The sequence below is a fragment of the Oncorhynchus clarkii genome, chromosome 25 (assembly GCF_045791955.1).
Source record: "Oncorhynchus clarkii lewisi isolate Uvic-CL-2024 chromosome 25, UVic_Ocla_1.0, whole genome shotgun sequence".
Classification (NCBI taxonomy): Eukaryota; Metazoa; Chordata; class Actinopteri; order Salmoniformes; family Salmonidae; genus Oncorhynchus; species Oncorhynchus clarkii.
The window spans coordinates 45,108,902-45,135,626 of NC_092171.1; the positions used below are offsets into that span (position 1 = coordinate 45,108,902).

Sequence of the window (26,725 nt, forward strand, 5' to 3'; positions counted from 1 at the left end):
CATCATGAGGGTGGAAAATTATGTGGATATATTGAAGCAACATCTCAAGACACCAGTCAGGAAGTTAAAGCTTGGTCACAAAAGGGTCTTCCATTTGACCCCAAGCATACCCCAAGCATACTTACAAAGTTGTGGCAACATGGCTTAAGGACAACAAAGTCAAGGTATTGGAGTGGCCATCACAAAGCCTTGACCTCAATCCTATAGAAAATTTGTGGGCAGAACTGAAAACGTGTTTGCGAGCAAGGATGCCTACAAACCTGACTCAGTTACACCAGCTCTGTCGGGAAGAATGGGCCAACATTCACCCAACATATTGTGGGAAGCTTGTGGAAGGCTACCTGACACGTTTGACCCAAGTTAAACAATTTAAAGGCAATGCTACCAAATACTAATTGATTGTATGGTAAACTTCTAACCCACTGGAAATGTGATGAAAGAAATAAAAGCTGAAATAAATGATTCTCTCTAATACACCTCTATAATACTCTATATAATTAACCTATATAGCACACAATATAATACAATATATAATACATTATCCACTATGTAATATACCTATATAATACACTGTATAATATACTATATAATATACTATATAATATACTATATAATACACTGTATAATATACCTATATAATACACTATATAACACACTATATAATATACTATATAATATACTATATAATACACTATATAATACACCTTTATAATACATTATCCACTATGTAATATACCTATATAATACACTGTATAATATACCTATATAATACACTATATAACACACTATATAATATACTATATAATATACTATATAATACACTGTATAATATACCTATATAATACAATATATAACACACTATATAATATACTATATAATATACTATATAATACACCTTTATAACACATTATCCACTATGTAATATACCCATATAATACACTGTATAATATACCTATATAATACACTATATAACACACTATATAATATACTATATAATATACTATATAATACACTGTATAATATACCTATATAATACACTATATAACACACTATATAATATACTATATAATATACTATATAATACACTGTATAATATACTATATAATATACTATATAATACACCTTTATAATACATTATCCACTATGTAATATACCTATATAATACACTGTATAATATACCTATATAATACACTATATAACACACTATATAATATACTACATAATATACTATATAATACACTGTATAAAACACCTATATAATACACTATATAACACACTATATAATATACTATATAATATACTATGTATTACACTACATAATACACCTATATAGTAGATTATATAATACACTATATAACACTATATAATACACCTATATAATACACTATATAACACACTATATAATATACTATATAATATACTATATAATACACTGTATAATATACCTATATAATACACTATTTAATATACCTTTTTAATACACTATATAACACACTATATAGCACACTATATAATACACCTTTATAATACATTATCCACTATGTAATATACCTATATAATACACTGTATAATATACCTATATAATACACTATATAACACACTATATAATATACTATTTAATATACTATATAATACACTGTATAATATACCTATATAATACATTATCCACTATGTAATATACCTATATAATACACTGTATAATATACCTATATAATACACTATTTAATATACCTTTTTAATACACTATATAACACACTATATAACACACTGTATAATATACTATATAATACACTGTATAACACACTATATAATATACTATATAATATACTACATAATACACCTTTATAATACATTATCCACTATGTAATATACCTATATAATACACTATATAATATACCTTTTTAATACACTATATAACACACTATATAATACACTGTATAATATACCTATATAATACACTATATAACATACTATATAATATACTATATAATACACTATATAACACTACATAATACACCTATATAGTAGATTATATAATACACCTATATAATACACTATATAATATACTACACAATACACCTATATAATACACTATATAATACACTATATAATACACTATATAACACTATATAATACACCTATATAATACACTATGTAACATACTATATAATATACTATATAATATACTATATAATACACTACATAATACACCTATATAGTAGATTATATAATACACTATATAATATACCTTTTTAATACACTATATAACACACTATATAATACACTGTATAATATACCTATATAATACACTATATAACATACTATATAATATACTATATAATATACTATATAATACACTACATAATACACCTATATAGTAGATTATATAATACACCTATATAATACACTATATAATATACTACACAATACACCTATATAATACACTATATAATACACTATATAATACACTATATAACACTATATAATACACCTATATAATACACTATGTAACACACTATATAATATACTATATAATATACTATATAATACACTACACAATACACCTATATAGTAGATTATATAATACACCTATATAATATACTATATAATATACTACACAATACACCTATATAATACACTATATAATACACTACATAATACACCTATATAATACACTATATAATACACTATATAGTAGATTATATAATACACCTATATAGTAGATTATATAATACACCTATATAATATACTATATAATATACTACACAATACACCTATATAATACACTATATAATACACTATATAGTAGATTATATAATATATATATATAGATATAGTAGATTATATAATACACCTATATAATACACCTCTATAATACACCAATATAATACACCTATATAATACACCTATATAATACACCTATATAGTAGATTATATAATATACCTATATAATATACTATATAATATACTACACAATACACCTATATAATACACTATATAATACACTATATAGTAGATTATATAATAGACTATATAATACACCAATATAATACACCTATATAATAGACTATATAATACACTACATAATACACCTATATAGTAGATTATATAATACACCTATATAATACACCTATATAATACACTATATAATACACTATATAGTAGATTATATAATAGACTATATAATACACCAATATAATACACCTATATAATAGACTATATAATACACTACATAATACACCTATATAGTAGATTATATAATACACCTATATAATACACCTATATAGTAGATTATATAATACACCTATATAATACACCTATGTAATAGACTTACAGTTCTGTGAACAAGTATTTTTATGTTTTTGTATATTTCCAACACTGAATGTTTCTAGATCTTCACCTCAAACCTAATATTAGATGAAAGGAACCCGAGGGAACAAATAACACAACATTTTGATAATTATTTCGTTTTATAAACAAAGTTATGCAACACCCAATGCCCCTGTGTGAAAAAGTAATTGGCCCCTTAAGCTCAATAACTGGTTGTGCCACCTTTAGTAATGACCACAACCAAACACTTCCTGCAGTTGTTGATCAGCCTCATGTGGTTTATTCCCCTTCGGCCTGTACAAGTATTGAAAAGAACAACACATTCAGATCTTTCTGCCACAAATAAAAAATACACCGTCAATAGATTCATCGCCTGTGGATCTAACAATGTAGTGCATCTACTGTCTTGCAAAACACACAGACAACTACGGGTTACGCATCAACGAGCATCGCAGTGCCAATCCTCTAGAAAGGCCCTGAAATCACCAGACACTTTCATGAGGCTAATCATACTGTGACTGATCTTAAGTTCTGTGACATTGACCATGTTTTCTCAAACCGCAGATGGTACGGGTGAGTTCCTTCTCCATATGGTACGGATGAGTTCCTTCTCCAGATGGTACGGATGAGTTCCTTCTCCGGATGGTACGGATGAGTTCCTTCTCCGGATGGTACGGATGAGTTCCTTCTCCGGATGGTACGGATGAGTTCCTTCTCCGGATGGTACGGATGAGTTCCTTCTCCAGATGGTACGGATGAGTTCCTTCTCCAGATGGTACGGATGAGTTCCTTCTCCAGATGGTACGGATGGCTCTTCCACTTAAAAACTCTACTCCCCCAAGGGGTTAATGAGGAATTGGACTTTGTTGGACTTTGTTTCTTGTAGTGTTGTCCACACACATCAGCTGTCCCTTACACTTTAACGTTTTGTACTGTTTCCTGTCATGGTTTTGAGTGTGAGTACTTTTTGAGCTCTACAGATGTTTTCTCTCCCACGCACCAGCCGCCTTTCATTCTAGCCTGAGCACTAACCCTCATACAGGCTTTCTACGGCTGCCTTTCATTCTAGCCTGAGTGCTATCCCTCATACAGGCTTTCTACGGCCGCCTTTCATTCTAGCCTGAGTGCTAACCCTCGTACTGTCTTTCTACGGCAGTCTTTCATTCTAGCCTGAGTGCTAACCCTCGCACTGGCTTTCTACGGCAGTCTTTCATTCTAGCCTGAGTGCTAACCCTCGTACTGTCTTTCTACGGCAGTCTTTCATTCTAGCCTGAGTGCTAACCCTCGTACTGGCTTTCTACGGCCGCCATTCATTCTAGCCTGAGTGCTAACCCTCGTGCTGGCTTTCTACGGCAGTCTTTCATTCTAGCCTGAGTGCTAACCCTCGTGCTGGCTTTCTACTGCAGTCTTTCATTCTAGCCTGAGTGCTAACCCTCGTACTGGCTTTCTACGGCAGTCTTTCATTCTAGCCTGAGTGCTAACCCTCGTACTGGCTTTCTACGGCCGCCATTCATTCTAGCCTGAGTGCTAACCCTCGTACTGGCTTTCTACGGCAGTCTTTCATTCTAGCCTGAGTGCTAACCCTTATACAGGCTTTCTACTACCGCCTTATTACACAGTAATACCAGTTAATGTCTGACACACAGGACATCTGAAGTTCCATTTCAACACAGTAGAAATGAATTTTTTCAGACCCTGTATTTATCAACATATTACGTAAGTGTTTTCAGCCTGTCCATGGCCAGAAAAGAGGAACCCCTCAGGGCTGTATATAAATCAATCGGTCTCTTGAGTTGGACTACCAAGGGCATTTCTACACTCAACACAGCACTGTGCCAGAGAACTGAAGGTAGGTCATAAACTATGATTCATAGATTCTACACTCAACCCAGCACTGTGCCAGAGAACTGAAGGTAGGTTATAAACTAGAATTTATATGAATATCTGTAGACATAATAGCAGAACTAATTGTTAAAATGTTATATTGGCTGAACCAATTCTGTTTTAATTAAAACACAGAAAACACCATTGTTCAATATTTACGTTTAGATGTTTATTTTTATTTTTTTAATTTAAAAAATAAAATTGTACCAATTTGTGAATATTTCACCCATTATGTTGTTGTTAATTTAATCCCAGTCATTGAAGTCCATACGTCATGGAGGATGTCTCCAGCGGTCCACACCGAGCCTCGGGATTCCTGTGAGTCCAGAGTTAATAATCACACCTAAGTTCAACTACACGTGGATTTGATTATTTGTTATGGAAATAACTACTTTCTGTTTATTTGATTATTAGCAAATAAATGTGGCCAAAATGAACTACTTTTATTGGAGATACTTGAAATTATTTTCAAATTATTTCCTCGAAGTCGTCTACAATTTGAAAATATTTTCAAGTACTTATTTCCAACTACATTATTTTAAATACTCATAGGACCTGGGTTCAAATGCATGGGGATATTTATTTGTATTTGAAAATAATCTGTGTATTTGAGTAAATACATCCCAATACTTCCCAAATACATTCCAATATTCAACTGCTTTTATTTTCAAATAGAAAATATCTGATTATTTAATTTAAAATGTATGTGAAAGAAATTTAAATAATTGAAATAGTATTTGAACCCAGGTCTGATATACAGTGTATTAATTATTTACCATTATATAATATGCTTCATGTAATTGTTACAAAACCGATTAACTAGACTGCTAATATTATTGCCCTCGAGTGGTCGAGGGGTCGAGGGGTCTTAGGCCCAGTTCACTGTGTGTAACCTGATTTGACGCATTAAAATGAGAAGTAAGAGTATGCAACCAGGTGTTGAAAGTACATGGATGGACCAAGGAGCGAGCCACCATACCTTCCAGGGTCACCTTACCTTCCAGGGCCACCTTACCTTCCAGGGCCACCTTACCTTCCAGGGCCACCTTACCTTCCAGGGCCACCTTACCTTCCAGGGCCAGCTCCTTCTTGACCACTGGGTCGATCAGTCAAAGTGGATTATTTTTGCTCAGATAGTGACGAAACAGAAAAAATACCAAAATAATGTACAAACTTAAAACTCCTCACCAAACAAAGGGCTTCAAGGCCATCCAAACCAACCAGCAGCCCCACGGCTTGTCAGCTGGGACACTGACTGACCACCACCTTAATGAGTCTATTGACCTTCACCTTAATGAGTCTATTGACCATCACCTTAATGAGTCTATTGACCATCCAGCCGGGACACTGACTGACCATCTCCTTAATGAGTCTATTGACCATCCAGCCGGGACACTGACTGATCATCTCCTTAATGAGTCTATTGACCATCCAGCCGGGACACTGACTGACCATCTCCTTAATGAGTCTATTGACCATCCAGCCGGGACACTGACTGACCATCTCCTTAATGAGTCTATTGACCATCCAGCCGGGACACTGACTGACCATTTCCTTAATGAGTCTATTGACCATCCAGCCGGGACACTGACTGACCATCTCCTTAATGAGTCTATTGACCATCCAGCCGGGACACTGACTGACCATCTCCTTAATGAGTCTATTGACCATCCAGCCGGGACACTGACTGACCATCTCCTTAATGAGTCTATTGACCATCCAGCCGGGACACTGACTGACCATCTCCTTAATGAGTCTATTAACCATCCAGCCGGGACACTGACTGACCATCTCCTTAATGAGTCTATTGACCATCCAGCCGGGACACTGACTGACCATCTCCTTAATGAGTCTATTGACCATCCAGCCGGGACACTGACTGACCATCTCCTTAATGAGTCTATTGACCATCCAGCCGGGACACTGACTGACCATCTCCTTAATGAGTCTATTGACCATCCAGCCGGGACACTGACTGACCATCTCCTTAATGAGTCTATTGACCATCCAGCCGGGACACTGACTGACCATCTCCTTAATCCTTAAGAGTATATTGATGCACCCATGCGTCAATCTAAGTAACATAATAAAAAATCCCCATCAAAATCCGTTGCTTTAAGCTAGAGATATCAGCCTTCTGCATTGGTGGTGGAAAGTGGCTGAGCTACAGCGGTGTTTGTCAGACCACGAGACATCCAGGAAATCTGTCTTCTCAAGAAAACATCTATAGCGTCCGAACGGTTTGAGCTAAAACTAATATGACCCACTATCGAAAGGGCAGACTCATGAACGAAATGGTGTTCTTTTTGCTCCATGACCCCAACAAGTGTCACAGAACTCGTCTGAGGGTAACCAATACAAATGAAGGGGAGGTTTTGTGTCAACAAAATAAAGGACTTAAATACAGTTGAAGTTGGAAGTTTACATACACTTAGGTTCGAGGTATTAAAACTCGTTTTTCAACCACTCCACAAATGATCTTGTTTTAACAAACTATAGTTTTGGCAAGTCGGTCAGGACATCTACTTTCTGCATGACACAAGTCATTTTCACAACAATTGTTTGCAGACAGATTATTTCACTTAGAATTCACTGTATCACAATTCCAGTGGGTCAGAAGTTTACATACACTAAGTTGTCTGTGCCTTTAAACAGCTTGGAAATTTCCAGAAAATGATGTCATGGCTTTAGAAGTTTCAGATGGGCTAATTGACATAATTTGAGTCAATTGGAGGAGTACCTGTGGATGTATTTCAAGGCCTACCTTCAAACTCAGTGCCTCTTTGCTTGACATCATGGGAAAATCGAAAGAAATCAGCCAAGAGAAAAAAAATGGTAGATTTCCACAGGTCTGGTTCATCTTTGGGAGCATTGTCCAAACGCCTGAAGGGACCACGTTCATCTGTAAAAATAATAGTAAGCAAGTATAAACACCATGGGACCACGCAGCCGTCACACCGCTCAGGAAGGAGACTCGTTCTGTCTCCTAAAGATGAACGTACTTTCGTGCGAAAAGTACAAATCAATCCCAGAACAACAGCAAAGGACCTTGTGAAGATGCTGGAGGAAACAGGTACAAAAGTATCTATATCCACAGTAAAACGAGTCCTATATTGACATAACCTGAAAGGCCACTCAACAAGGAAGAAGCCACCGCTCCAAAACCGCCATAAAGACGCCAGACTACAAATTGCAACTGTACATGGGAACAAAGATCGTACCTTTTGGAGAAATGTCCTCTGGTCTGAAAAAATATATAACTGTTTGGCCATCATGACCATCATTGTGTTTGGAGGAAAAAGGGGAAGGCTTGCAAGCCGAAGAACACCATCCCAACCGTGAAGCACGGGGGTGGCTGCATCATATTGTGGGGGTGCTTTGCTGCAGGAGGGACTGGTGCACATCACAAAATAGATGGCATCATGAGGTAGGAAAATTATGTGGATATATTGAAGCAACATCTCAAGACATCAGTCAGGAAGTTAAAGCTTGGTCACAAAAGGGTCTTCCAAATGGACAATGAACCCAAGCATACTTCCAAAGTTGTAACAAAATGGTTTAAGGACAACAAAGTCAAGGTATTGGAGTGGGCCAAAATTCACCCAACTTATTGTGGGAAGCTTGTGGAAGGCTACCCGACACGTTTGACCCAAGTTAAACAATTTAAAGGCAATGCTACAAAATAGTAGGTGAGTGTAAGTAAACTTCTGACCCACTGGGATTGTGATGAAAGAAATACAAGTTTAAATAAATCATTCTCTCTACTATTATTCTGACATTTCACATTCTTAAAATAAACTGGTGATCCTAACTGACCATAAGACAGGGAATTTTTACTAAGATGAAATGTCAGGAGTTGTGGAAAAACTGAGTTTAAATGTATTCGACTGAGGTGTAAAACTTCCCGACTTCAGCTGCATGTGTGCAAAAATTCACAAACAATCTCCTAGATATAGTACAGACACATCAAAACCTTGTTTCATATTATATATCCTAGATTCAGTGCTGCCACCTGGGGCATGGAGTGTGGAAGTATATCCTGGTAGAGTGTGTTTCCTACCCCCCCCCCCACCACAATGTGTTAAGTCGTATCATAATATAACATCTAATTAAAAGACCAGGATGGTAGAACACTGTCCAAGAAGATGATCAACGAAATGACAAAAAATATATACTTTTTTGTTTTTTTGTTTTGAATCTATAGATCATCTTTTAAAAGAAGACTATCTTCCACGTTGACGTTCCAATGGGGTGTATATTCCAAACCTTCCCCGGCGAACACGTTAGAGGTCTTTATCCTCTTCTGTTTCTGTCTCATCATCGGTGCAGCGATAGGAGGTCTTCTACACGTCTGGATGGTCTACAGTCTGAACTACCAGCCCTTTCCGTCAATGGTGGTGTCCAGTACCTGGGGCTGTATAGTAGTCCTGCTGTTGCTCCTCCTCCACCCCGTCCGCTGTGTCCTCTCTATCTCAGTGCCCTCCCTGGGAACCAAACAGGTAGAGTTGTCATTAGGGTTTCATATTAGGGTTTCATATTAGGGTTTCACATTAGGGTTTCATTAGGGTTTCACATTAGGGTTTCATTAGGGTTTCACATTAGGGTTTCATTAGGATTTCACATTAGGGTTTCATTAGGGTTTCATTAGGGTTTCACATTAGGGTTTCATTAGGGTTTCACATTAGGGTTTCACTAGGGTTTCACATTAGGGTTTCACATTAGGGTTTCATTAGGGTTTCATTAGGGTTTCACATTAGGGTTTCATTAGGGTTTCACATTAGGGTTTCACATTAGGGTTTCATATTAGGGTTTCACATTAAATCAAATCAAATCAAATCAAATCAAATTTTATTTGTCACATACACATGGTTAGCAGATGTTAATGCGAGTGTAGCGAAATGCTTGTGCTTCTAGTTCCGACAATGCAGTAATAACCAACAAGTAATCTAACTAACAATTCCAAAACTACTGTCTTGTACACAGTGTGAGGGGATAAAGAATATGTACATAAGGATATATGAATGAGTGATGGTACAGAGCAGCATAGGCAGATACAGTAGATGGTATCGAGTACAGTATATACATATGAGATGAGTATGTAAACAAAGTGGCATAGTTAAAGTGGCTAGTGATACATGTATTACATAAGGATACAGTCGATGATATAGAGTACAGTATATACGTATGCATATGAGATGAATAATGTAGGGTAAGTAACATTATATAAGGTAGCATTGTTTAAAGTGGCTAGTGATATATTTACATCATTTCCCATCAATTCCCATTATTAAAGTGGCTGGAGTTGAGTCAGTGTCAGTGTGTTGGCAGCAGCCACTCAATGTTAGTGGTGGCTGTTTAACAGTCTGATAGCCTTGAGATAGAAGCTGTTTTTCAGTCTCTCGGTCCCAGCTTTGATGCACCTGTACTGACCTCGCCTTCTGGATGATAGCGGGGTGAACAGGCAGTGGCTCGGGTGGTTGATGTCCTTGATGATCTTTATGGCCTTCCTGTGACATCGGGTGGTGTAGGTGTCCTGGAGGGCAGGTAGTTTGCCCCCGGTGATGCGTTGTGCAGACCTCACTACCCTCTGGAGAGCCTTACGGTTGAGGGCGGAGCAGTTGCCGTACCAGGCGGTGATACAGCCCGCCAGGATGCTCTCGATTGTGCATCTGTAGAAGTTTGTGAGTGCTTTTGGTGACAAGCCGAATTTCTTCAGCCTCCTGAGGTTGAAGAGGCGCTGCTGCGCCTTCTTCACAATGCTGTCTGTGTGAGTGGACCAATTCAGTTTGTCTGTGATGTGTATGCCGAGGAACTTAAAACTTGCTACCCTCTCCACTACTGTTCCATCGATGTGGATAGGGGGGTGTTCCCTCTGCTGTTTCCTGAAGTCCACAATCATCTCCTTAGTTTTGTTGACGTTGAGTGTGAGGTTATTTTCCTGACACCACACTCCGAGGGCCCTCACCTCCTCCCTGTAGGCCGTCTCGTCGTTGTTGGTAATCAAGCCTACCACTGTTGTGTTGTCCGCAAGGGTTTCACATTAGGGTTTCACATTAGGGTTTCATATTAGGGTTTCACATTAGGGTTTCACATTAGGGTTTCACATTAGGGTTTCATTAGGGTTTCACATTAGGGTTTCACATTAGGGTTTCATTAGGGTTTCATTAGGGTTTCACATTAGGGTTTCATATTAGGGTTTCACATTAGGGTTTCACATTAGGGTTTCATTAGGGTTTCACATTAGGGTTTCATATTAGGGTTTCATATTAGGGTTTCACATTAGGGTTTCACATTAGGGTTTCACATTAGGGTTTCATATTAGGGTTTCACATTAGGGTTTCATATTAGGGTTTCACATTAGGGTTTCACATTAGGGTTTCACATTAGGGTTTCATTAGGGTTTCATATTAGGGTTTCATTAGGGTTTCACATTAGGGTTTCATTAGGGTTTCACATTAGGGTTTCATTAGGGTTTCATATTAGGGTTTCATTAGGGTTTCATATTAGGGTTTCACATTAGGGTTTCACATTAGGGTTTCACATTAGGGTTTCATTAGGGTTTCATTAGGCTTTCTTTAGGATTTCACATTAGGGTTTCACATTAGGGTTTCATTAGGGTTTCACATTAGGGTTTCATTAGGGTTTCATATTAGGGTTTCATTAGGGTTTCATTAGGGTTTCATTAGGATTTCACATTAGGGTTTCACATTAGGGTTTCATTAGGGTTTCACATTAGGGTTTCATATTAGGGTTTCATTAGGGTTTCATTAGGGTTTCATATTAGGGTTTCATTAGGGTTTCATTAGGGTTTCATTAGGGTTTCATTAGGATTTCACATTAGGGTTTCACATTAGGGTTTCATTAGGGTTTCACATTAGGGTTTCATATTAGGGTTTCATTAGGGTTTCATATTAGGGTTTCACATTAGGGTTTCATTAGGGTTTCACATTAGGGTTTCACATTAGGGTTTCACATTAGGGTTTCATTAGGGTTTCACATTAGGGTTTCATATTAGGGTTTCATTAGGGTTTCACATTAGGGTTTCATATTAGGGTTTCATTAGGGTTTCACATTAGGGTTTCACATTAGGGTTTCACATTAGGGTTTCATTAGGGTTTCACATTAGGGTTTCATATTAGGGTTTCATTAGGGTTTCATATTAGGGTTTCACATTAGGGTTTCATTAGGGTTTCACATTAGGGTTTCATATTAGGGTTTCATTAGGGTTTCATATTAGGGTTTCATATTAGGGTTTCATTAGGGTTTCATTAGGGTTTCATATTAGGGTTTCATTAGGGTTTCATATTAGGGTTTCATTAGGGTTTCATATTAGGGTTTCATTAGGGTTTCATATTAGGGTTTCATATTAGGGTTTCATATTAGGGTTTCATATTAGGGTTTCATATTAGGGTTTCATTAGGGTTTCATTAGGGTTTCATATTAGGGTTTCATTAGGGTTTCATATTAGGGTTTCACATTAGGGTTTCATATTAGGGTTTCATTAGGGTTTCATATTAGGGTTTCACATTAGGGTTTCATATTAGGGTTTCACATTAGGGTTTCATATTAGGGTTTCATATTAGGGTTTCATTAGGGTTTCATTAGGGTTTCATTAGGGTTTCACATTAGGGTTTCACATTAGGGTTTCATTAGGGTTTCATATTAGGGTTTCATTAGGGTTTCATTAGGGTTTCATATTAGGGTTTCATATTAGGGTTTCATTAGGGTTTCATATTAGGGTTTCACATTAGGGTTTCATATTAGGGTTTCATTAGGGTTTCATTAGGGTTTCATATTAGGGTTTCATATTAGGGTTTCATTAGGGTTTCATATTAGGGTTTCATATTAGGGTTTCATTAGGGTTTCATTAGGGTTTCACATTAGGGTTTCATATTAGGGTTTCATATTAGGGTTTCACATTAGGGTTTCACATTAGGGTTTCATATTAGGGTTTCACATTAGGGTTTCATTAGGGTTTCATATTAGGGTTTCATTAGGGTTTCATTAGGGTTTCATTAGGGTTTCATTAGGGTTTCATTAGGGTTTCATTAGGGTTTCACATTAGGGTTTCATTAGGGTTTCATATTAGGGTTTCATTAGGGTTTCATTAGGGTTTCATTAGGGTTTCATTAGGGTTTCATTAGGGTTTCATATTAGGGTTTCATATTAGGGTTTCACATTAGGGTTTCATATTAGGGTTTCATTAGGGTTTCATTAGGGTTTCATTAGGGTTTCATTAGGGTTTCATTAGGGTTTCATTAGGGTTTCACATTAGGGTTTCATTAGGGTTTCATATTAGGGTTTCATTAGGGTTTCATTAGGGTTTCATTAGGGTTTCATTAGGGTTTCATATTAGGGTTTCATTAGGGTTTCATATTAGGGTTTCATATTAGGGTTTCACATTAGGGTTTCATTAGGGTTTCATTAGGGTTTCATATTAGGGTTTCATTAGGGTTTCATTAGGGTTTCATTAGGGTTTCATATTAGGGTTTCATATTAGGGTTTCACATTAGGGTTTCATTAGGGTTTCATTAGGGTTTCACATTAGGGTTTCATTAGGGTTTCATATTAGGGTTTCATTAGGGTTTCACATTAGGGTTTCACATTAGGGTTTCATTAGGGTTTCACATTAGGGTTTCATATTAGGGTTTCATATTAGGGTTTCATATTAGGGTTTCATATTAGGGTTTCATATTAGGGTTTCATATTAGGGTTTCATATTAGGGTTTCACATTAGGGTTTCATATTAGGGTTTCACATTAGGGTTTCATATTAGGGTTTCACATTAGGGTTTCATATTAGGGTTTCACATTAGGGTTTCACATTAGGGTTTCACATTAGGGTTTCACATTAGGGTTTCATTAGGGTTTCACATTAGGGTTTCACATTAGGGTTTCACATTAGGGTTTCACATTAGGGTTTCACATTAGGGTTTCACATTAGGGTTTCAATAGGGTTTCATATTAGGGTTTCATATTAGGGTTTCATATTAGGGTTTCATATTAGGGTTTCATTAGGGTTTCATTAGGGTTTCATTAGGGTTTCATTAGGGTTTCATTAGGGTTTCACATTAGGGTTTCATTAGGGTTTCATATTAGGGTTTCATATTAGGGTTTCACATTAGGGTTTCACATTAGGGTTTCACATTAGGGTTTCACATTAGGGTTTCATTAGGGTTTCACATTAGGGTTTCACATTAGGGTTTCACATTAGGGTTTCACATTAGGGTTTCACATTAGGGTTTCACATTAGGGTTTCATTAGGGTTTCATATTAGGGTTTCATATTAGGGTTTCATATTAGGGTTTCATATTAGGGTTTCATTAGGGTTTCATTAGGGTTTCATTAGGGTTTCATTAGGGTTTCATTAGGGTTTCATATTAGGGTTTCATATTAGGGTTTCATTAGGGTTTCATTAGGGTTTCATTAGGGTTTCATTAGGGTTTCATTAGGGTTTCATTAGGGTTTCATATTAGGGTTTCATATTAGGGTTTCATTAGGGTTTCATTAGGGTTTCATATTAGGGTTTCATATTAGGGTTTCACATTAGGGTTTCATTAGGGTTTCATATTAGGGTTTCATATTAGGGTTTCATTAGGGTTTCATATTAGGGTTTCATTAGGGTTTCATTAGGGTTTCATTAGGGTTTCATATTAGGGTTTCATTAGGGTTTCATTAGGGTTTCATTAGGGTTTCATTAGGGTTTCATTAGGGTTTCATATTAGGGTTTCATTAGGGTTTCATTAGGGTTTCATATTAGGGTTTCATTAGGGTTTCATTAGGGTTTCATTAGGGTTTCATATTAGGGTTTCATTAGGGTTTCATTAGGGTTTCATTAGGGTTTCATTAGGGTTTCATTAGGGTTTCATTAGGGTTTCATTAGGGTTTCATATTAGGGTTTCATTAGGGTTTCATTAGGGTTTCATATTAGGGTTTCATTAGGGTTTCATTAGGGTTTCATTAGGGTTTCATTAGGGTTTCATTAGGGTTTCATTAGGGTTTCACATTTCATGGCAAAAAAAAGAAAGTACGATGCAGAGTAAACTCTTTAGTCCTTTAAGAACCTGCTTTATGTCAAACACTTGGAAAATAAAACCTGTGGCTCATAACAGAACAACATAAGCTAAGGACGACAAGGAAAAGCTCAAACCAAACGTATTCAACTCCACTGGGTCATACAGCTGCAAATATTTGTTTTGCACATGATCAAACAGGCAAATATGTCAAGATCAGATTAGGGGTGTAATTTCTCAGAACTGTTATCTGTTGCCCGATATACTGCCTAAATTTTGCGGTGTTGTCTTTTGCGGTCGTGTACTCTGTTCCCCTTTTCTCTCACAGTAACTTGTAGTCAGTAACTTTCCACACCCCTAGTTCCTCTTTATTCCTTATACACGTGAAGAAAGCAATACATTCTAGTATGGTAACATGAATAAGTACATTTCAAGCTAGAATCCAACAGTGTCTAATGGTAGGACTGTCTTCTAATAGTAGGACTGTCTTCATCAGGACTCTGTGATAGACTAGTAGTGTTTCTAATGGTAGGACTGTCTTCATCAGGACTCTGTGATAGACTAGTAGTGTTTCTAATGGTAGGACTGTCTTCATCAGGACTCTGTGATAGACTAGTAGTGTTTCTAATGGTAGGACTGTCTTCATCAGGACTCTGTGATAGACTAGTAGTGTTTCTAATGGTAGGACTGTCTTCCTCAGGAGCCTGTGATAGTCTAGCGTCAAGTCCAGGGGATGTACTGGGACATCAAGCTGTCTAGGCTCCTGCTCCTTATGAGCCGTTGGTTCCTGCTCCTATGAGCCGTTGGTTCCTGCTCCTATGAGCCGTTGGTTCCTGCTCCTATGAGCCGTTGGTTCCTGCTCCTATGAGCCGTTGGTTCCTGCTCCTATGAGCCGTCGGTTCCTGCTCCTATGAGCCGTCGGTTCCTGCTCCTATGAGCCGTCGGTCCCTGCTCCTATGAGCCGTCGGTTCCTGCTCCTATGAGCCGTCGGTTCCTGCTCCTATGAGCCGTCGGTTCCTGCTCCTATGAGCCGTTGGTTCCTGCTCCTATGAGCCGTTGCTGGTTGTGGCTCGAACAAGGCTATTTACTTCTTTCCTCAGGATATTGAATCCAGCTTCATGTTTTGTTTCCTTGCCATGGTACTTCCTGGTACGGCGATACTTCCTGGTACGGTGATACTTCCTGGTGACATCATTGCAACCCTACAAACAGGGCAGGAAGATCCTCATCTCCACTGCCCTGGTTATTGTGGTGACCAGCTGCATCCCCAACATGACCAGGAACTTGAGCCGCTCTGTTGACATGATCAAGTGCTCCTCCCACAGGTGAGCCCCTCCGTTGATATGATCAAGTGCTCCTCCCACAGGTGAGGCCCTCTGTTGATATGATCAAGTGCTCCTCCCACAGCTGCGGTGCCATCGGCCCGTGATAGCCCTCCCAGCTCCATGCACATTCGGGACTCACCCCTGGGAGGCGTGCTACCTTCTCATTTGGAATATCTCATTTGCATACTCCTTGCATCCTCTCTTTCCTCATCTCTGTCTCAATACCCATTGGATGAGAAAGCCAAAGGTCCCTCCCCTCTGACCTTCTCCTCCAATTAGTTTTTGAGAAGGAGACGAGGAGAGAGAGGACACGAGGAGTATGTGTAGGACCTGACTGACTACATATTTTAGTTATAAGACTACAATTACCAATGTTCATATTAAGGTAAGTGTTTTGCAGTCACAAATGCCAAACTCCACACAGTTGTCACTAACAAGTTGGATATTCATTTCCCACTGAGCAAACCATTTCTGTACTTATGGTATTTATATACCGTACCAGTCAACAGTTCGGACACACCTAGTCATTCAAGGGTTTTTCTTTATTTGTACTATTTTCTACATTGTAGAATAATAGTGAAGACATTAAAACTATGATATAACACATATGGAATCATATAGCAAGCAAAAAAGTGTTAAACAAATCAAAATATATTTTAGATTTGAGATTCTTCAAATTGCCATCCTTTGCCTTGATGACAGCTTTGCACACTCTTGGCATTCTCCCAACCAGCTTCATGAGGTAGTCACCTGGAATGCACTTCCATAAACAAGTGGGCCTTCTTAAAAGTTAATTTGTGGAATTTATTTCCTTGTGTGTTTGAGCCAATCAGTTGCGTAAAACGCTCTACATCAAAGCTTTCTCTGCCAAGTACGTGGGAGTATGTCTAGACGGTACACTGTCCTTATCTCAGCACATATCAAAGCTGCAGGCTAAAGTTAAATCTAGACTTGGCTTCCTCTATCGTAATCACTCCTCTTTCACCCCAGCTGCCAAACTAACCCTGATTCAGATGACCATCCTACCCATGCTAGATTACGGAGACCTAATTTATAGATGTTTTTTACCATTCGGCCATCAGATTTGCCACCAATGCTCCTTATAGGACACATCACTGCACTCTATACTCCTCTGTAAACTGCTCATCTCTGTATAGCTGACGCAAGACCCACTGGTTGATGCTTATTTATAAACCTCTCTCATGCCTCACTCCCCCCCATCTGAGATATCTCCTGCAGCGCTTATCCTCCACATACAACACCCGTTCCGCCAGTCACATTCTGTTAAAGGTTCCCAAAGCACACACATCCCTGGGTCGCTCTTCTTTTCAGTTCGCTGCAGCTACCGACTGGAACGAGTTGCAACAAACACTCAAACTGGACCGTTCTATCTCCACACTCTTACTGACGGTTGTGGCTGCTTGGCGTGATGTATTGTTGTCTCTACCTTCTTTCACCTTGTGCTGTTGTCTGTGCCCAATAATGTTTGTACCATGTTTTGTGCTGCTACCATGTTGTGTAGCTGCCATGTTGTGTTGCTACCATGTTGTGTAGCTGCCATGTTGTGTTGCTACCATGTTGTGTAGCTGCCATGTTGTGTTGCTACCATATTGTTGTCATGTGGTGTTGCTACCATGTTGTGCTGTCATGTGTTGCTGCCTTGCTATGTTGTTGTCTTAGGTCTCTCTTTATGTAGTGTTGTGCTGTCTCTCTTGTCGTGATGTGTGTTTTGTACTATAATTTTTTTTTTTTATCCCAGCTACATCCATGCAGGATGACTTTTGTATTTTGGTAGGCTGTCATTGTAAATAAGAATTTCTCCTTAACTGACTTGCCTAGTTAAATAAAGGCTAAATAAACAAAATGAGTAAAAATTTTAAACGGGAGAAGCTTCCAGAAGGACAACCTTCTCTGCAGCACTCCACCAATCAGGTCTTTGTGGTAGAGTGGCCAGACGGAAGCCACTCATCAGTAAAAGGCACATGACAGCCCGCATGGAGTTTGCCAAAAGGCACCTAAAGACTCTCATACCTTGAGAAAGAAGATTCTCTGGTCTGACGAAATCAACATTGAACTCTTTGGCCTGAATGCGAAGCGTCACGTCTGGAGGAAACCTGGCACCATCCCTACGGTGAAGCATGGTGGTGGCAGCATCATGCTGTGGGGATGTTTTTCAGTGGCAGAGACTGGGAGACTAGTCAGGATCATGGCAAAGATGAACAGAGCAAAGTACAGAGAGATCCTTAATGAAAACCTGCTCCAGAGCACTCAGGACCTCAGACTGGGGCGAAGGTTCACCTCCCAACAGGACAACGACCCTAAGCACACAGCCAAGACAACGTATGAGTGGCTTTGGGACAAGAATCTGAACGTCCTTGGCTGGCCCCGCCAGAGCCCAGACTTGAACCCGATCGAACATCTCTTAAGAGACCTGGAAATAGCTGTGCAGCAACGCTCACCTTCCAACCTGAATGAGCTTGAGAGAATATGCAGAGAAGAATGGGATTAACTCCCCAAATACAGGTGTGCCAAGCTTGTAGCGTCATACCCAAGAAGACTCGAGGCTGTAATTGCTGCCAAAAGTGCTTTGGTCTAAGGCACTGTGTCTCAGTGCTAGGGGCGTCACTACAGCCACCCTGGTTTGTATCCAGGCTGTATCACAACCGGACGGGATTGGGAGCCCCATATGGCGGTGCACAATTGGCCCTGCGTCGCCCGGGTTTGGCCGGTCTAGGGCCGTCATTGTAAATGAGAATTTGTTCTTTAACTGACTTGTTAAATAAAGGTTAAAAAAATACAAATAAGTACTGAGTAAAAGGTCTGAATATTCATGTAAATGTGATACTTCAGTTTCTTATTTTAATAAAATCCTGTTTTTGCTTTCTTATTATGCAGTATTGTGTGTAGATTGATGAGGGGGAAAAAGATATGATCAATGTTAGAATATGTCTGTAACCATATTATATATATATATATATATATATATATATATATGATATAATATATAATAAGAAAATGTGGAAAAAGGGTTCTGAATACTTTCCGAAGGCAGATCTCTCTGTTCAACATCACTTAGCCTTCCATTTCTTGACCAATTTGTTGGCAAGCTCTCTGAGTTGAGTTCATATGCATGACTCATTGCAAGAATCCTATACCTATTACGCATTAAAAACGGAGAACATGTAATCATCATTTGTATGGATATAGTGGCCATTGACTCAACTTAGCCTTTGGCCTTTTGGCTCCAGCCATTAGCACGAGCCCATCCTCCTCAATTAAGGTGCCACCAACCGCCTGTGCTGAACTTACCCCACTCTCCCCTGAAGCATGAAGGAGAGATGTTATTTAATCAAGAAGCAGACTCAACTCTTTAGGAACCAGCTGTATGGAAAAAAGTGTGTGCTATATCATGGAAAATAAATAAATGTGACTCCATGTAACACACTTTTAAATGGGTCCTACAGCACCGCCGAGAGAATCCTGGCCTCCACCAGTCAAGTAAACAACGCCCTACACGACATGAAGAATTTCATCGGAAGCATACCGAGAATTGTGAACAGCAACCAGTTCTTGCAGATCGAGCAGAAAGTGGATGTCGAGGAGATGAAGATGGGTATCAGAAACGCCTCGGCCAGACTGAAGGCTGAGTTCAAAGCCATGCAGGTGAGGTGTATCGTGTTATTGGAAACTCACGTTGTTCTGCGGGGCTGCCGGTTTTGACTAGATGGGGAGTACGGCAGACATAATTCTTTTAAGCAGGTTAGGAGAACTTAATCAGAAGGTTAAAATAATTAACATAGCAGGTTAGGAGAATTAGGTTGAGTTTAGGAAAGGGTTATTGTCGTAGTTTGCAACAAAAAAAAATTCCTGACGCTATTTGAACACAAGCGATAGTCTTTGTTTTCAGCAATTCTGCTTCAGGTGAAACCAACATCATTGTGTTGCTAACAGCTTCACTTCATCAGTCTGATCGCGAACTCCACCGCCCTCTTTGAAAACATACCAAGCAGTTGTGCCACCAAAAAATTTTATATTTTCGATGGCACCATTGGAGAGATTTTCAGCTTAAGGCAAATTCTTAACTCCCTTACACAGGATACTCTGGAGGTCACAGGTCAGGTGGCCCAGAAGGTCATCGCCTCCTCCTTCATCATGCTGCTGCTTGGGAGTTCTGCCAGTTACCTGGTCAGGTAATCTACCCAATACAGCTGAAGAGGACACCCCTCTGAGTTCCTCTCTGGGTTTATTTCTAGGTTCCTGCCTAACTACTGTAGGTCCCCTTCCTCTAGGGAGGCTTGCTCTTTAGGGTGGTTCCAGCCTACCTTTTTATATGTTTAGACTAGAGGAGTTAGAGTTCTCTTCTTTTCCTCAGGTATCTCACAGACCTAAAGCACGACAATGTGTGTCAGACAGGCCGACTACAGGAGTTACTGAGGACCCGGGGGGTGGAGGAGCTCCCAGAGGCCTACAGGTGGGAAACCTGTAGGTCTCTCTCTTCAGATCCAGGCTGGGTATCTGTAGAGCACTTTGTGCCAACTACTGATGTAAAAAGGAATTTATAAAGTACATTTGATTGATTGATTACAGAAAGAGGCTGGTGAGGACCAGGGGCTGGAGGATGACACAGAGGGAGCTGAGACGATGCCTGTGGGGAGGCACCATCCTGGGCTTCTACTGCCTGGTATGTGCCCTGGTCCTAGGGCTCGACCACCTCATCTACTCTGTCCTGCAGACGTCTCTGAGCTGGGCACAGGACATTCCTGAGGTGAAAACTACCATCTCACTCCAAATGAAGGTTAGTATATTCAACAAAGACTTTTCTTTAATGAGTCGGACGGGAAGGATTTACTCCAGACACCCGACGAGGCACCCCCCCCCCCCAAAAAAAGATGGAGATATCGCGGAAGGAGATTGGGTGCCTTGTAAGGATCCGGTGACGAGTGGAAAATCTGCGGTTATTCATTGACTCTGGTACCCCGTGTATATATTATATATATATCGTTACTCATTGACTCTGGTACCCCGTGTATATATTATATATATATATATATATCGTTACTCATTGACTCTGGTACCCCGTGTATATATTATATATATATCGTTACTCATTGACTCTGGTACCCCGTGTATATATTATATTTATATATCGTTACTCATTGACTCTGGTACCCTGTGTATATATTATATATATATCATTACTCATTGACTCAGTACTGGTACCCCGTGTATATATTATATATATATCGTTACTCATTGACTCTGGTACCCCGTGTATATATTATATATATATCATTACTCATTGACTCTGGTACCCCGTGTATATATTATATATATATCGTTACTCATTGACTCTGGTACCCCGTGTATACATTATATATATATCATTACTCATTGACTCTGGTACCCCGTGTATATATTATATATATATCGTTACTCATTGACTCTGGTACCCTGTGTATATATTATATATATATCGTTACTCATTGACTCTGGTACCCCGTGTACATATTATATATATATCGTTACTCATTGACTCTGGTACCCTGTGTATATATTATATATATATCGTTACTCATTGACTCTGGTACCCCGTGTATACATTATATATATATCGTTACTCATTGACTCTGGTACCCCGTGTATATATTATATTTATATCGTTACTCATTGACTCTGGTACCCCGTGTATATATTATATATATATCGTTACTCATTGACTCAGTACTGGTACCCCGTGTATATATTATATATATATCGTTACTCATTGACTCTGGTACCCCGTGTATATATTATATTTATATCGTTACTCATTGACTCTGGTACCCCGTGTATATATTATATATATATCGTTACTCATTGACTCAGTACTGGTACCCCGTGTATATATTATATATATATCGTTACTCATTGACTCTGGTACCCCGTGTATACATTATATATATATCGTTACTCAATGACTCTGGTACCCCGTGTATATATTATATATATATCGTTACTCATTGACTCTGGTACCCCGTGTATATATTATATATATATCGTTACTCATTGACTCTGGTACCCCGTGTATACATTATATATATATCGTTACTCATTGACTAAGTACTGGTACCCCGTGTATATATTATATATATATATCGTTACTCATTGACTCAGTACTGTTACCCCGTGTATATATTATATATATATTGTTACTCATTGACTCTGGTACCCCGTGTATACATTATATATATATCGTTACTCATTGACTCTGGTACCCCGTGTATATATTATTTTTATATCATTACTCATTGACTCTGGTACCCCGTGTATATATTATATATATATCGTTACTCATTGACTCTGGTACCCCGTGTATACATTATATATATATCGTTACTCATTGACTCTGGTACCCCGTGTATATATTATATATATTTCGTTACTCATTGACTCTGGTACCCCGTGTATACATTATATATATATATCATTACTCATTGACTCTGGTACCCCGTGTATATATTATATATATATATATCATTACTCATTGACTCTGGTACCCCGTGTATATATTATATATATATATCGTTACTCATTGACTCTGGTACCCCGTGTATATATTATATATATATCGTTACTCATTGACTCTGGTACCCCGTGTATACATTATATATATATCGTTACTCATTGACTCTGGTACCCCGTGTATATATTATATATCGTTACTCATTGACTCTGGTACCCCGTGTATACATTATATATATATCGTTACTCATTGACTCTGGTACCCTGTGTATATATTATATATATATCGTTACTCATTGACTCTGGTACCCCGTGTATACATTATATATATATCGTTACTCATTGACTCTGGTACCCCGTGTATACATTATATATATATCGTTACTCATTGACTCTGGTACCCCGTGTATATATTATATATATATCGTTACTCATTGACTCTGGTACCCTGTGTATACATTATATATATATCGTTACTCATTGACTCTGGTACCCTGTGTATACATTATATATATATCGTTACTCATTGACTCTGGTACCCCGTGTATACATTATATATATATCGTTACTCATTGACTCTGGTACCCCGTGTATATATTATATATATATCGTTACTCATTGACTCTGGTACCCCGTGTATATATTATATATATATCGTTACTCATTGACTCTGGTACCCTGTGTATACATTATATATATATCGTTACTCATTGACTCTGGTACCCCGTGTATATATTATATATCGTTACTCATTGACTCTGGTACCCCGTGTATATCTTATATATATATCGTTACTCATTGACTCTGGTACCCCGTGTATATATTATATATATATCGTTACTCATTGACTCTGGTACCCCGTGTATATATTATATATCGTTACTCATTGACTCTGGTACCCCGTGTATATATTATATATATATCGTTACTCATTGACTCTGGTACCCCGTGTATATATTATATATATATCGTTACTCATTGACTCTGGTACCCCGTGTATACATTATATATATATCGTTACTCATTGACTCTGGTACCCCGTGTATACATTATATATATATCGTTACTCATTGACTCTGGTACCCCGTGTATACATTATATATATATCGTTACTCATTGACTCTGGTACCCCGTGTATACATTATATATATATCGTTACTCATTGACTCTGGTACCCCGTGTATATATTATATATATATCGTTACTCATTGACTCTGGTACCCCGTGTATACATTATATATATATCGTTACTCATTGACTCTGGTACCCCGTGTATATATTATATATATATCGTTACTCATTGACTCTGGTACCCCGTGTATACATTATATATATATCGTTACTCATTGACTCTGGTACCCCGTGTATATATTATATATATATCGTTACTCATTGACTCTGGTACCCCGTGTATACATTATATATATATCGTTACTCATTGACTCTGGTACCCCGTGTATATATTATATATATATCGTTACTCATTGACTCTGGTACCCCGTGTATACATTATATATATATCGTTACTCATTGACTCTGGTACCCCGTGTATACATTATATATATATCGTTACTCATTGACTCTGGTACCCCGTGTATACATTATATATATATCGTTACTCATTGACTCTGGTACCCCGTGTATACATTATATATATATCGTTACTCATTGACTCTGGTACCCCGTGTATATATTATATATATATCGTTACTCATTGTGTATTTATTCCTTGTGTTATTATTTTTCTTTTGTTTCTCTATTTTCTCTCTGCATTGTTGGCAACGGCCCGTAAGTAAGCATTTCCATGTTAGCACTACAGCTGTTGTTTTTCAAAACATGTAAGAAATACAATTGTATTTTATTTTGATATTCAATCACAACTTGAGAAATATAACAAAACCTTGAAATAGTCTTATGCCTCAATAAAAATGTCTAGGGACTGTACATTACCCGGTTACGTTACCTGGTTACTTTACCTGGATACACTTCCTGGTTACATTACCTGGTTAGATGACCTGGTTACACTTCCTGGTTACATTACCTGGTTAGATTACCTGGTTACATTACCTGGTTACTTTACCTGGTTAGATTACCTGGTTACGTTACCTGGTTACACTTCCTGGTTAGATTACCTGGTTACATTACCTGGTTACTTTACCTGGTTACGTTACCTGGTTACATTACCCGATTACATTAGCCGGTTACATTACCCGGTTACGTTACCCGGTTACGTTACCCGGTTACGTTACCTGGTTACACTTCCTGGTTACATTACCTGGTTACATTACCCGGTTTCGTTACCTGGTTACGTTACCCGGTAACATTACCCGGTTACGTTACCTGGTTACGTTACCTGGTTACACTACTTGGTTACTTTACCCGGTTACGTTATCTGGTTACGTTACCTGGTTACGTTACTTGGTTACGTTACCTGGTTACGTTAGCTGGTTACATTACCTGGTTACGTTACCTGGTTACGTTACCTGGTTACATTACCTTGTTACACTACCTGGTTACGTTACCTGGTTACGTTACCCGTATCAACAGTATCAGCTGTATTACCATCCACAAAGCTCAACCCTCTGTCTCTGTTTTTAGATTACAGCCCTAATCATTGGCTTTGTCCATGAACCTGTGGGAGAAATGAACAAAGAGTATCGCTACAGGATCCTGCTGTTGCCCCCGGACTGCGTACGTCCCCTGTCCCCCCCAGACCCGTCTGTCCTCTCCACCACCGCAGCCCTCTTCCTCACCGCCCTGGTCATGATTCTGGGAGAGGTGAGAGGTGGTTCTGTGTAGCTCATTAGGTATTCTGGGAGAGGTGAGGGGTGGTTCTGTGTAGCTCAGTAGGTATTCTGGGAGAGGTGAGAGGTGGTTCTGTGTAGCTCAGTAGGGATTCGGGGAGAGGTGAGAGGTGGTTCTATGTAGCTCAGTAGGTAGAGTTCGGCACTTTTGTTTGCTGCCACCCATTTGAAACCGTTACTACTCTACGTAACGTTTGGATAAAAGCTTCTGCAAATGCCATGTATCATATTACAATGTTATTATGTCAGGTGTTCTCCAGGAGGATCAGGAGGAAGATCTGCTCGTCCTTCTACAGAGACAGAGAGGAGGAACGAGCCTTGTACCTGCGGGACAAGATTCTATTAAAGCTGGAGGATGAGGGAAATATTTCCTAGATCGGTGTATGGAATTCGTTTTTTTTTTGGTTATTTCATGTCTTCATGATGTCCATTCTTTAGATCAATCAATCATTGAATGAATCAATAATGTGATTATGATACAGGAAGTAAAATTGAAATCTACTTCATAGAAACTGGAAGGCGGATCAGACCATACACCTCGGGAACAAGATTCTACTGCAGACCAACGATGACTGAAAATGAACAAGATTCCACTGCAGACCAACGATGACTGAAAATGAACAAGATTCCACTGCAGACCAACGATGACTGAAAATGAACAAGATTCCACTGCAGACCAACGATGACTGAAAATGAACAAGATTCCACTGCAGACCAACGATGACTGAAAATGAACAAGATTCTACTGCAGACCAACGATGACTGAAAATGAACAAGATTCCACTGCAGACCAACGATGACTGAAAATGAACAAGAGTCCACTGCAGACCAACGATGACTGAAAATGAACAAGATTCCACTGCAGACCA

At 38.4% G+C, this 26,725-nt stretch overlaps 2 protein-coding genes across 2 annotated transcripts in view; one reads left to right on the forward strand and one right to left on the reverse strand.

Annotated features, from left to right (window-relative positions):
* Positions 1 to 26,725, reverse strand: part of LOC139383331 (lysyl oxidase-like 3b) — a 288,262-nt gene that overhangs the window by 39,754 nt on the left and 221,783 nt on the right. The window lies entirely within an intron of this gene.
* LOC139383665 (osteoclast stimulatory transmembrane protein-like) lies at positions 5,489 to 26,450 on the forward strand. Its single transcript, XM_071128200.1, has 10 exons — positions 5,489 to 5,532; positions 9,419 to 9,713; positions 16,439 to 16,551; positions 20,016 to 20,214; positions 20,647 to 20,741; positions 20,924 to 21,022; positions 21,139 to 21,346; positions 25,651 to 25,830; positions 26,106 to 26,237; positions 26,366 to 26,450. The coding sequence occupies exons 1-9, from the start codon at positions 5,489 to 5,491 to the stop codon at positions 26,229 to 26,231; spliced, it is 1,359 nt and encodes a 452-aa protein (XP_070984301.1). The 3' UTR covers positions 26,232 to 26,237; positions 26,366 to 26,450.